The 16,406-nt window shown below is 46.7% G+C and overlaps 1 protein-coding gene across 7 annotated transcripts in view; it reads right to left on the reverse strand.

Moving 5' to 3' along the window:
- The window catches only part of GTF2I (general transcription factor IIi), a 110,953-nt gene that overhangs the window by 12,047 nt on the left and 82,500 nt on the right, over window positions 1-16,406 (reverse strand). For all 7 annotated transcript variants that reach the window (XM_032254924.1, XM_032254921.1, XM_032254923.1 and 4 more), the window contains 8 exons: window positions 15,377-15,435; window positions 9,696-9,767; window positions 8,303-8,486; window positions 6,987-7,045; window positions 6,493-6,567; window positions 2,931-3,032; window positions 1,692-1,757; window positions 1,331-1,514 (listed from right to left, as the gene is read on the reverse strand). In XM_032254924.1, the coding sequence (XP_032110815.1) occupies window positions 1,331-1,514; window positions 1,692-1,757; window positions 2,931-3,032; window positions 6,493-6,567; window positions 6,987-7,045; window positions 8,303-8,486; window positions 9,696-9,767; window positions 15,377-15,435 (801 nt within the window). The remainder of the gene's footprint in view (window positions 1-1,330; window positions 1,515-1,691; window positions 1,758-2,930; window positions 3,033-6,492; window positions 6,568-6,986; window positions 7,046-8,302; window positions 8,487-9,695; window positions 9,768-15,376; window positions 15,436-16,406) is intronic.

The following is a 16,406-nucleotide window of genomic DNA, read 5'->3' on the forward strand; positions in this document are numbered from 1 at the left end:
GCGCCAGACTTGAGGATGGAAACAGAAATCACCCCACGTGTGCAGCAAGGAAACAGAAGATGGGCTGCGAAAACAGGAGCCCTTGAGCCTCTCACTGTGAGCAGAAGTAGAGGGCACAGAGGCTGCCAAACCTCTGCAGACATGACGGAAAGTATAGCAGGTGGCCACGATGCTCGGCAAGGCCGGCTTTGCTTGAAAGCATCCCTGGGTGACTCAAAATTAAGCCTAATACCAAGTCCATGAAACCTAAAATTCATTTCAACTGATTCATGTGCATTAGTATATATTTTAAAATTTTAATTCTTTTTTTTTTTTTTTTTTTTTTTTGAGACAGATTCTCACTCTGTCACCCAGGCTGCAGTGCAGAGGCACGATCTTGGCTCACTGCAACCTCTGCCTCCTGGGTTCAGGTGATTCTCCTGACACAGTCTCCCAAGTAGCTGGGATTACAGGCGCCTGCTACCGTGCCTGGCTAATTTTTTTTTTATTTTTTATTTTTGTATTTTTAGTAGAGATGGGGTTTTACCATGTCAGCCAGGCTGATCTTGAACTCCTGACTTCAAGTTATCTGCCTGCCTTGGCCTCCCAAAGTGCTGGAATTTATGGCTGCAACAGGCCCATTACTATTTATTTTAATTATGTTAGCCTAATCCATACATGTTCAAGCAAGCAGGAGAAATTAAAAATATTCTATTAAGTTGGAGAAATAAAAGGACTTTAGAAAACAGAACAGTGGCTCAGATTCTAGCAGCATCAAGCTGTAACAACATGGCTGTATACATCTGGCAACCAAAAGTCATTATCTCTGTGGTAGGCTGGAGTCCTCCTGCCCTTCTACCAGCAGCAGACGGAAAATTTCCTTTTCTTTTCTTTTTTTTTTTTTTTTTGAGATGGAGTTTTGCTCTTGCTGCCCAGGCTGGGGTGCAGTGACATGATCTCGGCTCATTGCAACCTCTGCCTTCCAGGTTCAAGTCTCCACCTCCCAGATTCAAGTGATCCTCCTGCATCAGCCTCCCGAGTAGCTGTGATTACAGGCACGCGCCACCACTTCCGGCAAATTTTTGTGTTTTTAGTAAAGACGGGTTTTGTCATGTTGGCCAGAATGGTCTCAAACTCCTGACCGCAGGTGATCTGCCTGCCTCTGCCTCCCAAAGTGCTGGGATTATAGGTGTGAGCCACTGCACCTGGCCAGAAAATTGTAAACCTATACAAGAGTGCCGCTTAAAAAAGAGCTTTTCTGACTAATTCAGCCCTGCCACAAACACGGACCCATCTCCCAGTGTCAAACACGACCCACTCACGCTAACCCCACTCCATCCGATTCGCTTACTTTTTAATGATGAACTTAATTTTGGCTTTATTTCTGAGTATCTTCTCCAGCCTTGGAATGCCAAAAGTAGAGGGTCTTCGGAACGGGACACCCTCAGGTAAGCCTTCCACGTAAAAGTCTTCTGGGAAAGACTCAAACAACGCGAACGGCACCTTCACAGCTTGCTTAAGGCCAAGAGCTTCCCCTGCAAAACAGCCGCGTACACAGAACAAAACATGGGAGTAATGATGCCATTCAAGCCCGAAAAACCCACACACCACCAAGCACAGGGACACCCCAACGTCCAGGACCTCATTCAGCTCGTTTCTACTCCATGAAGGCACCCCCGCGCTTCAGTAAGGATGTTTCAAAACAGACTTACCGCACTTCTCATTGAAGAGATTTTCAACTTTCTGTTTTAGGTCCGTGATTTTGGCATTCCAGGCCTCTGCATATAGAATATAAGATAGTTAAATTGCAATATGTATCACGGTACTTATCAGCATACATTCACAGGCAGGAATGTTACATCTTCTTTGTGCATCTTTAAGAAGAAATAAGGCGGGTACGGTGGCTCACGCTGGTAATCCCAGCACTCTGGGAGGTGGGCGGATTGCCTGAGGTTAGGAGTTCGAGACCATCCTGACCGACATGGTAAAACCCCATCTCTACTAAAAATACAAAAAAAATTAGCCAGGTGTAGTGGCATGTGCCTGTAATCCCAGCTACTCAGGAGGCTGAGGTAGGGGAATTACTTGAACCAGGAAGGTGAAAGTTGCAGTGAGCTGAGATTACGTCACTGCACTCCAGCCTGGGTGCCAAGAGTGAGATTCCATCTCAAAAAAAAAAAAAAAAGAAGAAATAAAAAATGCATAATCCTTCACAGCTGTAATCCCAGCACTTTGGGAGGCCGAGGCGGGCGGATCACGAGGTCAAGAGACGGAGACCATCCTGCCCAAGATGGTGAAACCCCATCTCTACCAAAAATATAAAAATTAGCTGGGCATGGTGGTGGGCGCCTGCAGTTCCAGCCACTGGGGAGGCTGAGGCAGGAGAATTGCTTGAACCCGGGAGGGAGAGGTTGCAGTGAGCCGAGATTGTGCCACTGCACTGCAGGCAGGTCTCAAAAAAAAAAGAATAAGAATAATCTTTTACCACTATATGACTTGACAAATACTCCTACCCTGATACATACGCAAACTCTTTTCGTACATTACTTTTATGTCAGCTACAAGTAAGTGAACGAATGCTAAAATAAAGCAAAAACCAAATGAAAACCCCCAAAAAGTCCCCGCAAATTATAGTGTCTACTACATGGGAGGTATGGTTCTTAGTATGTTAGATGACAGTATTTATGACCTCATAATAACCTCATGAGAAAGAAAGAAGTAATGTTATCCCCATTTTGCATGAAGGGAAACTGAGGCAGGGAGCATTCACCTGCCCAAGTGGCATCAGATCTGAACAAAGATCTGAACTCTGGCAGTCTGGTTGTACAGTGCATTCTTTTAACCTTTGATGTATGCCAACTCACGAATGAGAACGATTCACCTGGTAAAATAAAACGTGATTAACTCCTATTTAAAACGATTGAACAAAGAAAAATAAAACGCAAACTTACCAAAGGAAAACTCTCTTCCTCGCGGCTTGAAGGGTACGTTAGAACCGTTAGTCTGGGTAGGGGTTCGAACAGCTGAGGTTTGAGGATTGTTGTTATTAGGGCCTAAAGGAGTGAAAATAGTGATGATCAACGCACACTGAATGACACAGGTGTCTCCAGGCTACAATCTTCAAGTCTAGCCTGTGCCAGAAAACAAAGCTCGGTTCAAAAGGAAATGGACCTTCCCGTTGTGCGGGTTACACAGAAACCCATTTTTCTACTTCCGCCCCTGCACCCTGGTACTTCCGCCCCTCAGCCTGGTACTTCCGCCCCTGCAGCCCGGCACTTCCGCCCAAAACGGAACTCGCTTACTGGCTGGTCTGAGCTAGTTAATCTCACGCAGTGCGGCACCACGCCTTTTTGAAACCATCTCATTTTTCGTTTCCTATGTCTGCTTACATGTTTTAACGCTTGAACAGGAGCACAACTTTAGGTACCACTATCTCTATAATGAAGCTTTCTTTTGGATTTTCCATCAGCTCTGACATACCGTTTCTTTCAATTCTTACAACTCAGAAATAATGCTCAAGGCCGGGTGAAGTGGCTCATGCCTATAATTCCAGCACTTTGGGAGGCTGAGGCGGATGGATCACCTGAGGTCAGGAGTTCGAGACCAGCCTGGCCAATATGGCAAAACCCCATCTCTACTAAAAATACAAAAATTAGCCAGGCATGGTGGTGCACGCCTGTAGTGTCAGCTACTTGGGAGGCTGAGGCAGGAGAATCACTAGAACCCGGGAGGTGGAGGTTGCAGTGAGCTGAGATTGTGCCACTGCATTCCAGCCTGGGTGATAGAGTGAGACTGTGTCGCAAAAGAAAAAAACAAATAATGCTCAAATTTGTCAGCTCTTTTCTACTACAGGAAAATGAGTGCTAGCTCTATTTACCCATATAAACTCCAGACCTTGCCTTTCTTATTTAGGGACATCTAATAAACAATCAAAGTAACCTATTTTTCAACATATGAATGAAAGAGTCGAGATAATATAAAAATAAAGTTGTTTCATCTGAATTCTTTAAGTTATAAAACACTCTTAGGATACATCTTGAAACTCCAGATTCTTTCATTTGCAGACACGTTTGTATGGGCTCTAGGCTTTCACCTCAATTACCTTTGAAGTGAGTTATTCACTCTGGATGTCTATCTTTGCATAACGACTTTTGCTTGATAAACAAATTTTGAGAAATACTATCAATAGCTAAGAGTGCATACTGGAGGCCGGGCATGGTGGCTCACGCCTGTAATCCCAGCAGTTTGGGAGGCTGAGGCAGGCGGATCACAAGGTCAGGAGTTCAAGACCAGCCTGGCCAATGTGGTGAAACCCCGTCTCTACTAAAAATACAAAAATTAGCTGGGCGTGGTGGCACCTGCCTGTGATTTCAGCTCCTCGGGAAGATGAAGCAGGAGAACTGCTTGGACCAGGACCCGGGAGGCGGAGGTTGCAGTGAGCTGGGGTTGCGCCCCTGCACTCCAGCCTGGGCTAGAAAATGATACTCTGTCTCAAAAAAAAAAAAAAAAAAAAAAAGTGGATACTGGTCACCATACCAAGAGTACCCTGTGAGCTAACCAATTCATTCTTCACAGGCACTATTACCGTCTCTGCTTCAGTTGTGGAATGCAGAACCACAGGGGCTGCATAACCTGGTGAGCGGTGGTGCTGGGCACCAACCTTCCGAGTCTGTCTCCTCGGCGCCCTCACCCCGACACGCTGTGGACGGGAGCTTCACGAATCATTTCACAGATCTGAGCAAGGGATGGCAGGCAAGCAGCACGCCATCGCCTACACAGCGTTCTGACCCAACTTTCCAGTCGTTAATGATGTCAGAACTCCCGAATAAGGACTGCTGCTTCCTCAGAAGCTGGTAACAAAAGCAAGGGGTGCTGGACCAGCTGGCTCTAGCACCTGGGTTACCTGGCGGGTGCATCCACACAGAGGAACTCAGAACATTCCAGAACCACAGTTTTCTACCAGGCCAACATCCCTACTTATTATACTGTAAGCTCATGAAGCAACCTTTTACAAACAAGCGGGCAAGACGACACAAGAGCAGATGACACACTGAGCTAGCGGAATGCTCTTGTTCTTACACTAAATGAATCACTGGCATTCTGGGTTTACTTAAGTGAAGTCACACTCTATACCCACGAGCCTGACTACATTAAAAAGTTAACACCAGGCCGGGCGCGGTGGCTCAAGCCTGTAATCCCAGCACTTTGGGAGGCCGAGGCGGGTGGATCACGAGGTCAAGAGATCGAGACCATCCTGGTCAACATGGTGAAACCCTATCTCTACTAAAATTACAAAAAATTAGCCAGGCGTGGTGGCTCACACCTATAGTCCCAGCTACTCAGGAGGCTGAGGCAGGAGAATCGTGTGAACCCAGGAGGCAGAGGTTGCAGTGAGCCGAGATCGCACCATTGCACTCCAGCCCGGCTGACAGTGCGAGACTCTGATTCAAAAAAAAATAATGATCGTAATATAATTATTTCCTTCTGCATTTATGAAGAGATGGAAGAAGTAACCATACTTGACAGCTGGTTGGGGGTTGTCTTTGGTACTACATGCAGTATTTTAACACTGTGAGACTGAAAAGATGAGAACCAGCTGGGCACGATGGCTCACTTGAGGTCAGTAGTTCGAGACCAGCCTGGACAACATGGTGAAACCCCATCTCTACTAAAGATATAAAAATTAGCCTGGCGAGGTGGCAGGCACCTGTAGTCCCAGCTACTTGGGAGGCTGAGGCAGGAGAATCACTTGAACCAAGGAGGTGGAGGCTGTGGTGAGCCGAGGTTGCACCACTGCACTCAGCCTGGACACAAGAGCAAGACTCCATTCAAGAAAAAAAAAAAAAAAAAAAGAGAAAATACTTTAATTCAAGGCACTGCTAAACTTTCTTTCCTTAAAAGAACAGAAACAAAATGAAGAGGAATAAAAAGACATTCCACATCACTCTGCACCCTTACTTGTTACGATAAAGAAACAGCATTTTAGGGCTTTTCTTGGGAGGAGTTTATGAAGTGATCCATGTTATCTGTTTTCTGTTACTGGTTTAAAAATTTTCAATTAGAGGCTGGGCGTGGTGGCTCAAGCCTGTAATCCCAGCACTTTGGGAGGCCGAGGCGGGTGGATCACGAGGTCAAGAGATCAAGACCATCCTGGTCAACAAGGTGAAACCCTGTCTCTACTAAAAATACAAAAATTAGCTGGGCATGGTGGTGCATGCCTGTAGTCCCAGCTACTCAGGAGGCTGAGGCAGGAGAATTGCTTGAACCCAGGAGGCGGAGACTGCAGTGAGCCGAGATCGCGCCATTGCACTCCAGCCTGGGTAACAAGAGCGAAACTCCGTCTCAAAAAAAAAAAATTTTTTTTTTCAATTAGAAACATTCAGAAATGTAGCTTTATCACAGACAGTTGTTCACATGTAAAACTAGTTTTATCAACTTCATCTGTATAAACACAGAGCTAGTGAACTGACCTAACTAGTAGACTGGAGAATCTACAGAATCACTGGCCCTTACCTTCCACAGTGACCTCAATTTCAGGAACCTTGGAATTACTCCCAGGACTTCGTGGTCTTTTTGGGGACTGCAAAGCTGTAAAAGAAGCCAGAATTACTTTAGTATATTTTAGGGGAAAAAAAATAACAGAAGGAGATGCTTTATAAGAGCAGAGTATTAAAATTCATACAGTTTGGCTCTTTTCAAAGAAACCTGCAGAATTAAACTTGTAGTGCAATCCTCCACAGGGGCTCAACAAAGCTGTGAAAACATGAATGAAGGAGGATTGCAAATGTGACATTTCCAGTGAAATGTTTTTTTTTTGTTTTTTTTTTAAAAAAAAAAAAAACGAAAAGAAAGAAAAAGAGGCCCATTAAATAAAATGCCTTAAGAAGCAAAGTAACCAACTCTTAAGTCCCACAAAGATACTGGCCAACGATTCCATACGATTTAAGGAATCGGATAAAGAATGTCTTAATGCACTCAAATAGAATAGAGTACACATCATCTCTTACCTTTAGTGTTTATTTTACTAGCCATTCCAGGAGGCAAGTAGGAAATAACTAGTTCAGGTCTAGAAAGAAAACCAAGAAATGTCACAGGAGCCAGTACAATGGTGTCTCACAGCTCGTACAACAGTCGTGATGTGACCAGGCTTTTTTATTCTAAAGGCGTTCACAGAATCATCATGCAACACAACAATAATTCCTATTGTTGTGGACAAAAAACCCTGATTTTTCCTTCCCATGACTGGTAAGTGATTTTATGAAGGGTAAATAAATAACTTCTTTCCTGAAAAAAAATAACACTAGTGTATTTTCTTGGCCACTAAAATTCTGCAGAAACGTAGATAAGAAACTCAGTCATTAGGCTGGGTTCAGTGATGGCGCATGCCTGTAATCCCTGCACTTTGGGAGGCTGAGGCGGGTGGATCACCTGAGGTCAGGAGTTTGAGACCAGCCTGGCCAATACGGTGAAACTCTGTTATTCTAAAAATACAAAAATTAGCCTGGTGTGGTGGCGCAAGTCTGTAATCCAAGCTCCTTGGGAGGCTGAGGCACGAGAATTGCTTGAACCTGGGAGGCAGACGTTGCAGTGAGTGGAGATCACGTCACTGTGTTCCAACCAGGGTGACAGAGCAAGACTCTGTCTCCAAAAAAAAAAAAGAAAAGAAAGAAACTCAATCATTGATATTTAGTTGCTCACAAGATTGGCCAGAAATGACAGAGCAGATAAAAACCAGCAAGTTGGCCAGGCACAGTGGCTCACGCCTGTAATCCCAGCACTTTGGGAGGCTGAAGCGAGCAGATCACGAGATCAGGAGTTCAAGACCAGCCCGACCAACATGGTGAACCACGTCTCTATTAAAAGTATAAAAATTAGCTGGGCATGGTGGCGGTTGCTTGTAATCCCAGCTACTTCGGAGGCTGAGGCAGAAGAATCACTTGAACCCAGGGGGCGGAGGTTGCAGTGAGCCAAGATCACCCCACTGCACTCCAGCCTGGGCGACAGAGTGAGACTCCATCTCAAAAAAAAAAACACCTCAAGTTAAACTTCAAGTACTCAGGCATACTGTGAGTCACCACAGTGCCTTGGAGTGACACCTCAGAGGCCATCGTCACTATTTTCCTTGCACTGATGAGGATGACGGTGGACAGGCTGGGGGACTGCAGGGGCAATGGACAGCACCAGGACTGCAGCTCAGAGCCAGGCTTTTCCATCAAGGACTCACACCCACGCCTGTCACCTCTAGCTAGAAAACCTAATGAACAGAAACGTCATTTTTATTGTTTTAATTCCCGAAATGACTACAGTGGCAAAGATCACTTACTTTTTCACAACGAACTTGATTTTGTTACTCCCACGGACAATTCTTTCAAGTCGTGGAATTCCGAACCAGGTAGGGCTTCGAAAGGGAATCCCCTCTGGCAAGCCTTCTACGTACAGGAACTCGGGGTTTGATTCAAACACAGGATATGGTACTTTCACTGCCTCGGTGAGTCCAAGAGCTTGAGCTGAAAGTGCAAGAGAACGTAACTTGTGGAGGATCACGTGTGACGCGGACATTCTTTTATTTGTGTCTGCATTCCCAAGTACATCATGGACAAATTCCCTACGACGGAGCAATAGCCGCTTCATATGGGAGGCATTTTGCTTAGGATATTGGGCAAACCTGAAGAACGAGCCTAGAAAGTAAGGATTTTAAGAGGAACATCGGAACACTTTAAATCAAAAGGAGAGTTATTAGTCAAAATGACCTCTGTGCTCGGGGCAGAAATGATGGAAGGCCATTCCACACAGCAGCGACCCCTGCCAGCCTTTGTGTTATCATCGAGAGGAAGGGTGTCTGGTCAAAAAACACAGTGTCTACCACACAGCTAAGCAGCACTCAGTCCGAGCGGTCAGAGGCAGGGCAGTGAGGACTCCTGATCTGGGACAAGAAACGTTGCCGGGCGCGGTGGCTCAAGCCTGTAATCCCAGCACTTTGGGAGGCCGAGGCGGGTGGATCACGAGGTCAACAGATCGAGACCATCCTGGTCAACATGGTGAAACCCCGTCTCTACTAAAAATACAAAAAAATTAGCTGGGCATGGTGGCGCGTGCCTGTAATTTCAGCTACTAAGGAGGCTAAGGCAGGAGAATTGCCTGAACCCAGGAGGCGGAGGTTGCAGTGAGCCGAGATTGCGCCATTGCACTCCAGCCTGGGTAACAAGAGCAAAACTCCGTCTCAAAAAAAAAAAAAAAAAAAAAAAGAAACGTCAACAGCCCAGATTGAGGTAATGGACAGGAACGCCCGGAAACTCTGCTACCACTGCCCGCTCCTTACTTCCTTCCCCATGACAGATACACCCAATCAACTGAAACGCTCTTGCTGAGCCTCCTCAGACTCCTGCTCAAGACAGCACTCCAGGAAACCGCTGTCAACAAATCTAAGCTGAAACAAATGATGAAACCTACTTGTCACATGGGTGTTAGCCAGATCAGAAGTTCAGACAGTGGAACTGCGAGTTATCCTAACGTCTCCCTTCCTCTCCCATTCTGACAACGGAGAAGGCGGAATTCAAGAGAAAGGAAGTCATTGGCTTGTTTTCAGTAGCAGGTGTAGTGGTGGAAAACTGAGTTTCTGGGACCTTCCTTCTTTAGGTCCTGAACTTCTATACTTCATTCAGACATGGCCCTTCATTGATATGTTATTAAAGACGTAAATGCTGGATGTTACTTACCAAATTTCAGATTAAAAATCTCTTCCACCTGCTTCCGTAACTTGGTAATTCTGACATTCCAATCTTCTTTGACTGGAAAACAAAAATAAGCCCAATTAACCATGTTATTGATTGGTGCTGTTGCAAATCAGAATGGATTTCCCAGAATGTACCCTTGCTTGTAGTGATTCTCTTAATTCAGTTTTGTTAAAAACAAAAATTGCGGGTCTTAAGGAAATGAATAATTTCCAGTACTTGCCAAATATCAGAAAAACTGCAGAGAGACAGAATTTACTTATTCATTTGTTGAGAGACGGATCTCCCTATGACGCCCAGGCTGGAGTGCAATGGTGTGATCTCAGCTCACTGCAACCTCCACTTCCCGGGTTCAAGCAATTCTCCTGCCTCGGCCTCCCAAGTAGCTGGGATTACATGTGCGTGCCACGTCTGGCTAATTTTTGTATTTTTAGTAGAGACAAGGTTTCACCATGTTGGCCAAGCTGGCTGTGAATGCCTGGCCTCAAGTGATCCACCTGCCTTGGCCTCCCAAAGGGGTGGGATTACAGGTATAAGCCACCACACCTGGCCTAGAAAGACAGAATTTAAATTTAAGTTTGCATTGTAAATAAAATGAAATTTGCCCACATGCAAGAGTGCTCAGAATCAGTGCGTCTCACACATTCCTCCTTGGAGAAGTCCCTCGGGGAACTGTCATGGCAGGGAGGCCAGCTGCGTAAGGTTGGAGCGCTCCCACACCAGCTCAAACAAGAGCGATTTCACTTCTATTTGCTTTCTCTACAGGCAGTCCTTGTTCTGTCTAACAGAGGTGTGCCTAGAAATCCACATAAAGCAACACTTCACCAATCAAAGCAAGTTTTCCCATCAGAAATCAATGATAAAGGCACGAATTCATGTGGGGGTTGGAGTGGAGGCAGGTGTGCGTGGGTCCAGCAGACGGAAACACAGCTGCCAAGCCTGACCGGGCTTTAGCTGCTGCAGGAGGCGTGGGGAACTCTGCCTTCTACACTGTGATGCTGGACAGAGAGCTGTCATCTTCCACTAAGTCCACGGAGCTCAGGATACTGTGAGAGGGGATGGAACTCACTTTCACATCCCATGGGAAAAGAAACCAATTGTCTCTGACTGCTGCTCTTGACCACGTAACATGCCAGTCATCACTGTGAGCAAAGACTGTCACCATCACACTGGGCGTCCTCTTCCCACCTTTTGCTGGCCAGGTCTGAGCATCTTCTGAGCATCAGAGACGCTAATGAAGAGCGTGCTGCCGTCCATCACTGCAGAACTCCTCGAGCCAGGGATGGCTCGGCTGAGGCTGGAGAACTGATCACGCAGGGAGGGCTGAGCTCTAGACAGGCGAGCAATCAACTTCGGAGCAGGCAGCAACCTTTGGGTTCCTCCCGGATGCTATGACCTTGGATCTGACCTTCAGGGAGGCATTTCCAGAAGCAGTGGAAGCCAAATAGGTAGCTCAGCAAGAAGGAGAGAGGGCCAGATGCGTGGTGGCAAAAGCTGAGCAGCAGAAGGCGGCGGCCATCATCTCTGCCAAGGGCGACTCAAAAGCAGCAGAGTTCATTACCAGCTGCAGGTGACGGCCTGATCAAGCCCACAAGCTGGAACCACGAAGGACACTGCGTACCGGCCGTCCGACTCACAGAACTCACCCGCCTGCCCACGGGGCCATCCAAGCTCTTCCAGCTGCCCCAGTGCAGGAGCACCCTGCCTCGCACCTCCTCCAGCCAACTGGGCACAGCACCAATGACCTCTACCACTGCCTTCCTTCTGTCCCCACCCCAGAAATCGCCGTGCAATTTCACAGATGGCTTAAAGCAAAAGACATAAAAGGAAAAATCACTTCAAAAAAAAGTGAGCCATGGTAAAAGGGGGATGGCACTCAGCATCACTCAGTGACAGCGGGGTTGTTTTTCCTACCCAAAAGAAAAAACACTCATGTGGACGGCGTTCAGCGCTGGGGTGGAGGGGGTGCGGACGAGGGCAGAGACGGACTTGGAGGATGACTGGAGTGTTCCTGGATGAGGCAAGACGGGAAAGAGAGAGAGAGGAGGCCGGGCGCGGTGGCTCACGCCTGTAATCCCAGCACTTTGGGAGGCCGAGGCGGGTGGATCACAAGGTCAAGAGATCGAGACCATCCTGGCCAACATGGTGAAACCCCGTCTCTACTAAAAAAAAATACAAAAAATTATCTGGGCATGGTGGTGTGTGCCTGTAATCCCAGCTACTCAGAAGGCTGAGGCAGGAGAATTGCCTGAACCCAGGAGGCGGAGGTTGCGGTGAGCCGAGATCGCGCCATTGCACTCCAGCCTGGGTAACATGAGTGAAACTCCGTCTCAAAAAAAAAAAAAAAAAAAAAAAAAAAGAGAGAGAGAGAGAGGAAAAGGGTCGGGGTGGAGGGTTCACCTCAGTGTGGAGTTCATTTCTGTGACAAACGCAGCGGAAAATGTCGGAGGAGGACTGAAAATATCACTAAAGGTTGGTGGTTTCCGAAGATCTTGTAACATTTCCTTTACTTTAAAAGAAAACTTAGCATCTCAACGGTTTAACGTGAGTTGCGTTTTCCCTGTGGATTTCAGAGTTCATTCAGGCACAGAAAATAACTCCGGTATGAACCACATTTCAATACCACCAATAAAGACATCGGACTCTCCTCCTCTGAGGTCAAGTGCGTCTCTTCACTTACCACTTAGCCTCCTCTTCTGCCCCGCCCCCACCTCCTCCTCTGGCAGTGGCTCCTACCAGGCAGGAAGTCACACTCCACCTCACAGAGCCAGGTGCTGCCTCTCCCTCCATCACGTCCCTGGCTCCACCACCTTCTCAGGTGTGACAGCTCCCTTTCACCAAGCTGAGGACAATGCGCACTCATGGTGTCTTTAAGCAGACAATTCTGATGGCCCCAAAATTCTTTTGTCACATGGTCTGTGACTTGAATTGTCCTGTCCAAAGACTAATGCACGGTCCACGGGCACGTCACGTAAGGTTATGGCAGAATGAGGAGCCACCAAGCAGCTTTCATTCCTTCCAGGATCTTTTAGGAATGGGATAAAGTCAAGTGCTGTTAGTGACGGCAAAAGTGGAGATTCTCCTTGTGGCGACCGCTGCTGCGCTCTGGTGACGATGGCAGGTCCCGCACTGCTCCAGACCCAATCCTTGCAGTGACTTCGAGGGCGCCTGCACCTTCTTTATATCGTACAGGCTTTTGCAGTCACTGTCACAGCCACCCCTGACAAAAGCGCTGAGTGCACGCCTCACAGCCTTGAACTTGAGCTTTGTCTTGAGAAATGAATTTCTACAGGTTTCATCATGTTCAGATTCACCCAAACTGAAGACCTGTCTCCTGGAAGGTTTTTCTTTCTCCACTACTTCCCTCAGCGAAAAAATGTGTCACTTCCAATCTTCGATTCTTCACCAATACTTTGTTTCCTTGACCAAATCAAAAGCATTTTGAGGCTGGGCGCGGTGGCTCAAGCCTGTAATCCCAGCACTTTGGGAGGCCGAGGCGGGTGGATCACAAGGTCAAGAGATCGAGACCATCCTGGTCAACACGGTGAAACCCCGTCTCTACTAAAACTACAAAAAATTAGCTGGGCATGGTGGCGCGTGTCTGTAATCCCAGCTACTCAGGAGGCTGAGGCAGGAGAATTGCCTGAACCTGGGAGGCGGAGGTTGTGGTGAGCTGAGATCGCGCCATTGCACTCCAGCCTGGGTAACAAGAGCGAAACTCCATCTCAAAAAAAAAAAAAAAAAAGCATTTTGAGGCTAACCTATGAGTGAAGCGCTGACTTTCACCTTCTCCAGTGCAGGACTCCCGGACCACGGTCACGTTACTACCCTTCTACAGAATTTCTCAACCACGTTCCACACCCTAATCCACACAAAATCCATGTGGCACACTGACTGACCTTCACGAATGGCCACAAGGCCCTGTGAGAACTGAAGGAGCAGTATTTTAGGACACACCCATTAACCCAACTTGAAACATTTGTTCACCTTAGTACTCATGAGCTTGATTAACTGCACCAATCTTTAAACACCTAATACACACACAAATCTCATACTTGATTCCAAACACTCACTTCCGGACAACAGAACACCACCCCACAGGGTATGGCCATTTATTGGTTCTTGGCAACAGAAGTTCCTAAGGTGGCTCATGATCTACAAATTGTGGTCACTTACTCTGACATTAACAATGGGAAACAAAGAGAAACAGGCTGGGTGTGGTGGCTCACACCTGTAATCCCAACACTTTGGGAGGCCAAGGCAGGTGAATCACCTGAGGTCGGGAGTTCGAAACCAGCCTGTCCAACATGGTGAAACCCCATGTTGGACAGGCTGGTTTCAGGTTGAAAGAAGTATCCATGGCAGCATTAAAACGGAGAAAAATCACAAAGGCGCACAAGAGGGAGGAGAAAGCCCTTTGTCTTTGGGAGAGGAAAGTGATTCATACAGAGAAACTGCCGGCCTTTCTGAAACCTGCCAGAAAGCCAGCTCCTTCCCTTCTTCTCCTGGGAGGAAGAGGAGGGGGAAACCGAAAAATACAAAAATACAAAAATTAGCCGGGCGTGGTGGTGCATGCCTACAGCTCCAGCTTCTCAGGTGGCTGAGGCAGAAGAATTGCTTGAAACTGGGAGGCAGAGGCCCCACTGAGCCGAGATCACACCACTGCACTCCAGCCTGGGCTACAGCAGAGTTAGACTTCATCTCAAAAAAAAAAAAAAAAAAAAAAAAAAAAAGGAAAGAAATAATAAAGGCACACTTAGAGCTCTAATAAGGAAAATAACATCATTCATTGAACAGAGACTTCTTACATCTTTCCTATTAGGCTGACATTTGTGTGCAGGCCAGAGTTACAGTTTTTGCCATTTTAGGATCAGGGTGCCTAGGAATAAACATTAAGGTCTAAATGCAGATAGAAGATACCATCCCCGAGCAGTAGAAATGTTTCAAATGTGGCTACTTGGAATTGAAATATGCCGTGAGTATGAAAGACATGCAGATTGTCAAATAAAGAATATATGCTTATGAAATAAGGACTGTGAAATACTTCATTGTCTATTTCCTTTTTTTTTTTTTTTTGAGACAGAGTCTTCCTCTGTCACCAGGCTGGAGTGCAGAGGTGTGATCTCGGCTCACTGCAACCTCCACCTCCCGGATTCAAGCTATTCTCCTGTTTCAGCCACCCATGTAGCTGGGACTACAGGCCCGTACCACCACTCCCAGCTCATTTTTATTATTTTTTATTTTTTTAGAGACGGACTTTCACCATGTTGGCCAGGATGGTCTCAATCTCTTCACCTTGTGATCTGCCCGCCTCCGCCTCCCAAAGTGCTGGGATCACAGGCGTGAGCCACCGCGCCGGGCCGTGTGTTTCTTTATAATGATTACAGTCTGAACGAGAACATGTAAAATCACATACGCGGCTTGCATTTGGGTGCACACTGTCTTTCTCGTGGGTAACAGTGGTCTAGGTTCAAAGCCTGAGCTATGCGCACACTACAGGTGTTCACACTGATAAATCAAGAAGTGCCTGGATTGAGCTTCTGCAAACGACTTTTTGGGGAGGCGGGGAAAGGAGAACTTCCATATTTTAAAAGATGACATTAATTTTTAAAAGCCTAAAAAGTATTGATCTGTGTTTTTAAAGAAGGATTCCACAACTACTTTACCTGGTGTATTTGTTCTCGGCTGAGTAACTTCAGTGGTACTGTGAGTCAGAAGTTCTGGTCTGAAAAACAGAGCTGGTATCAGTAACAAAGCATTTGGAAGCAGCTCATGGGCCTTTCTCACACCGGGGTGCACTGCCAATTATTTTTAAATATGGTTCATTCTGACTTCATTTTGTAGTGAAAAAAATCACTTGCTGACTTGAGTTTATTTTGAAAATGGCAATTTTCAGACATTCAGGTGAGACCTTCAAAGTCATCTTATATTTAAGATAAACATGCAAAAGTCACTTTGCCCCCAAAGCTGCTCAGTTCTGCTTCCGAATCTTGGCTGAACTGTCCCACGGCACAGCCAGAAGCAGCTTGCTGCATCGCCTTAAACCTTTCCTCTCCCTTATAACTCGGTCCCAATGAACACACAGAGGTACAACCCCAATCAGTAAGCAAGGTTTCCCTTCAGCATCCCTTCCGTGAGTGGAGAGAGGCCTTCTGTTCCTACCCCTGCACCCAAACTACCACTGTGTTACCCTTCAAAATCAAGCCACAATAACTTTTCTAAAGGGCAGATCCAAGTGATTTTCAGAGGGATGTGCTTCGAGACCAATTCATGACTACCTCTGCTTTTCTAAGATCTGAGGTCTTCCTCCACTTGACCACCACAATCTACCCATGCCATCCCGCCATGCCCACATGGCACTCCTCACTCCACACACAATGGGTGAGATCCGTGGATATGTGGAGAGGTTTGCCGACTCCCGCCCCTACTCATAGATTTCCTTGACTTGAAACGCCTTCCCTCTCTGCTGGATGTACAAGTGAATGAACTAGGTACGCCATCCTCACCTTCTCCTCTAAAAATCCTCAATAATGCTTCGTTGCATTTTTCTTTTTTTTTGAGATGGAGTCTTGCTCTGTCACCCAGGCTGGAGTGCAGTGGTGCCATCTCGCTCACTGCAACCTCCGCCTCCCAGGTTCAAGCGATTCTCTAACCTCAGCCTCCCAAGTAGCTGGGACTACAGGCACACACCACTGC

The sequence above is a fragment of the Sapajus apella genome, unplaced genomic scaffold (assembly GCF_009761245.1).
Source record: "Sapajus apella isolate SASKATOON/1434 unplaced genomic scaffold, GSC_monkey_1.0 scaffold88, whole genome shotgun sequence".
Lineage (NCBI taxonomy): Eukaryota > Metazoa > Chordata > Mammalia > Primates > Cebidae > Sapajus > Sapajus apella.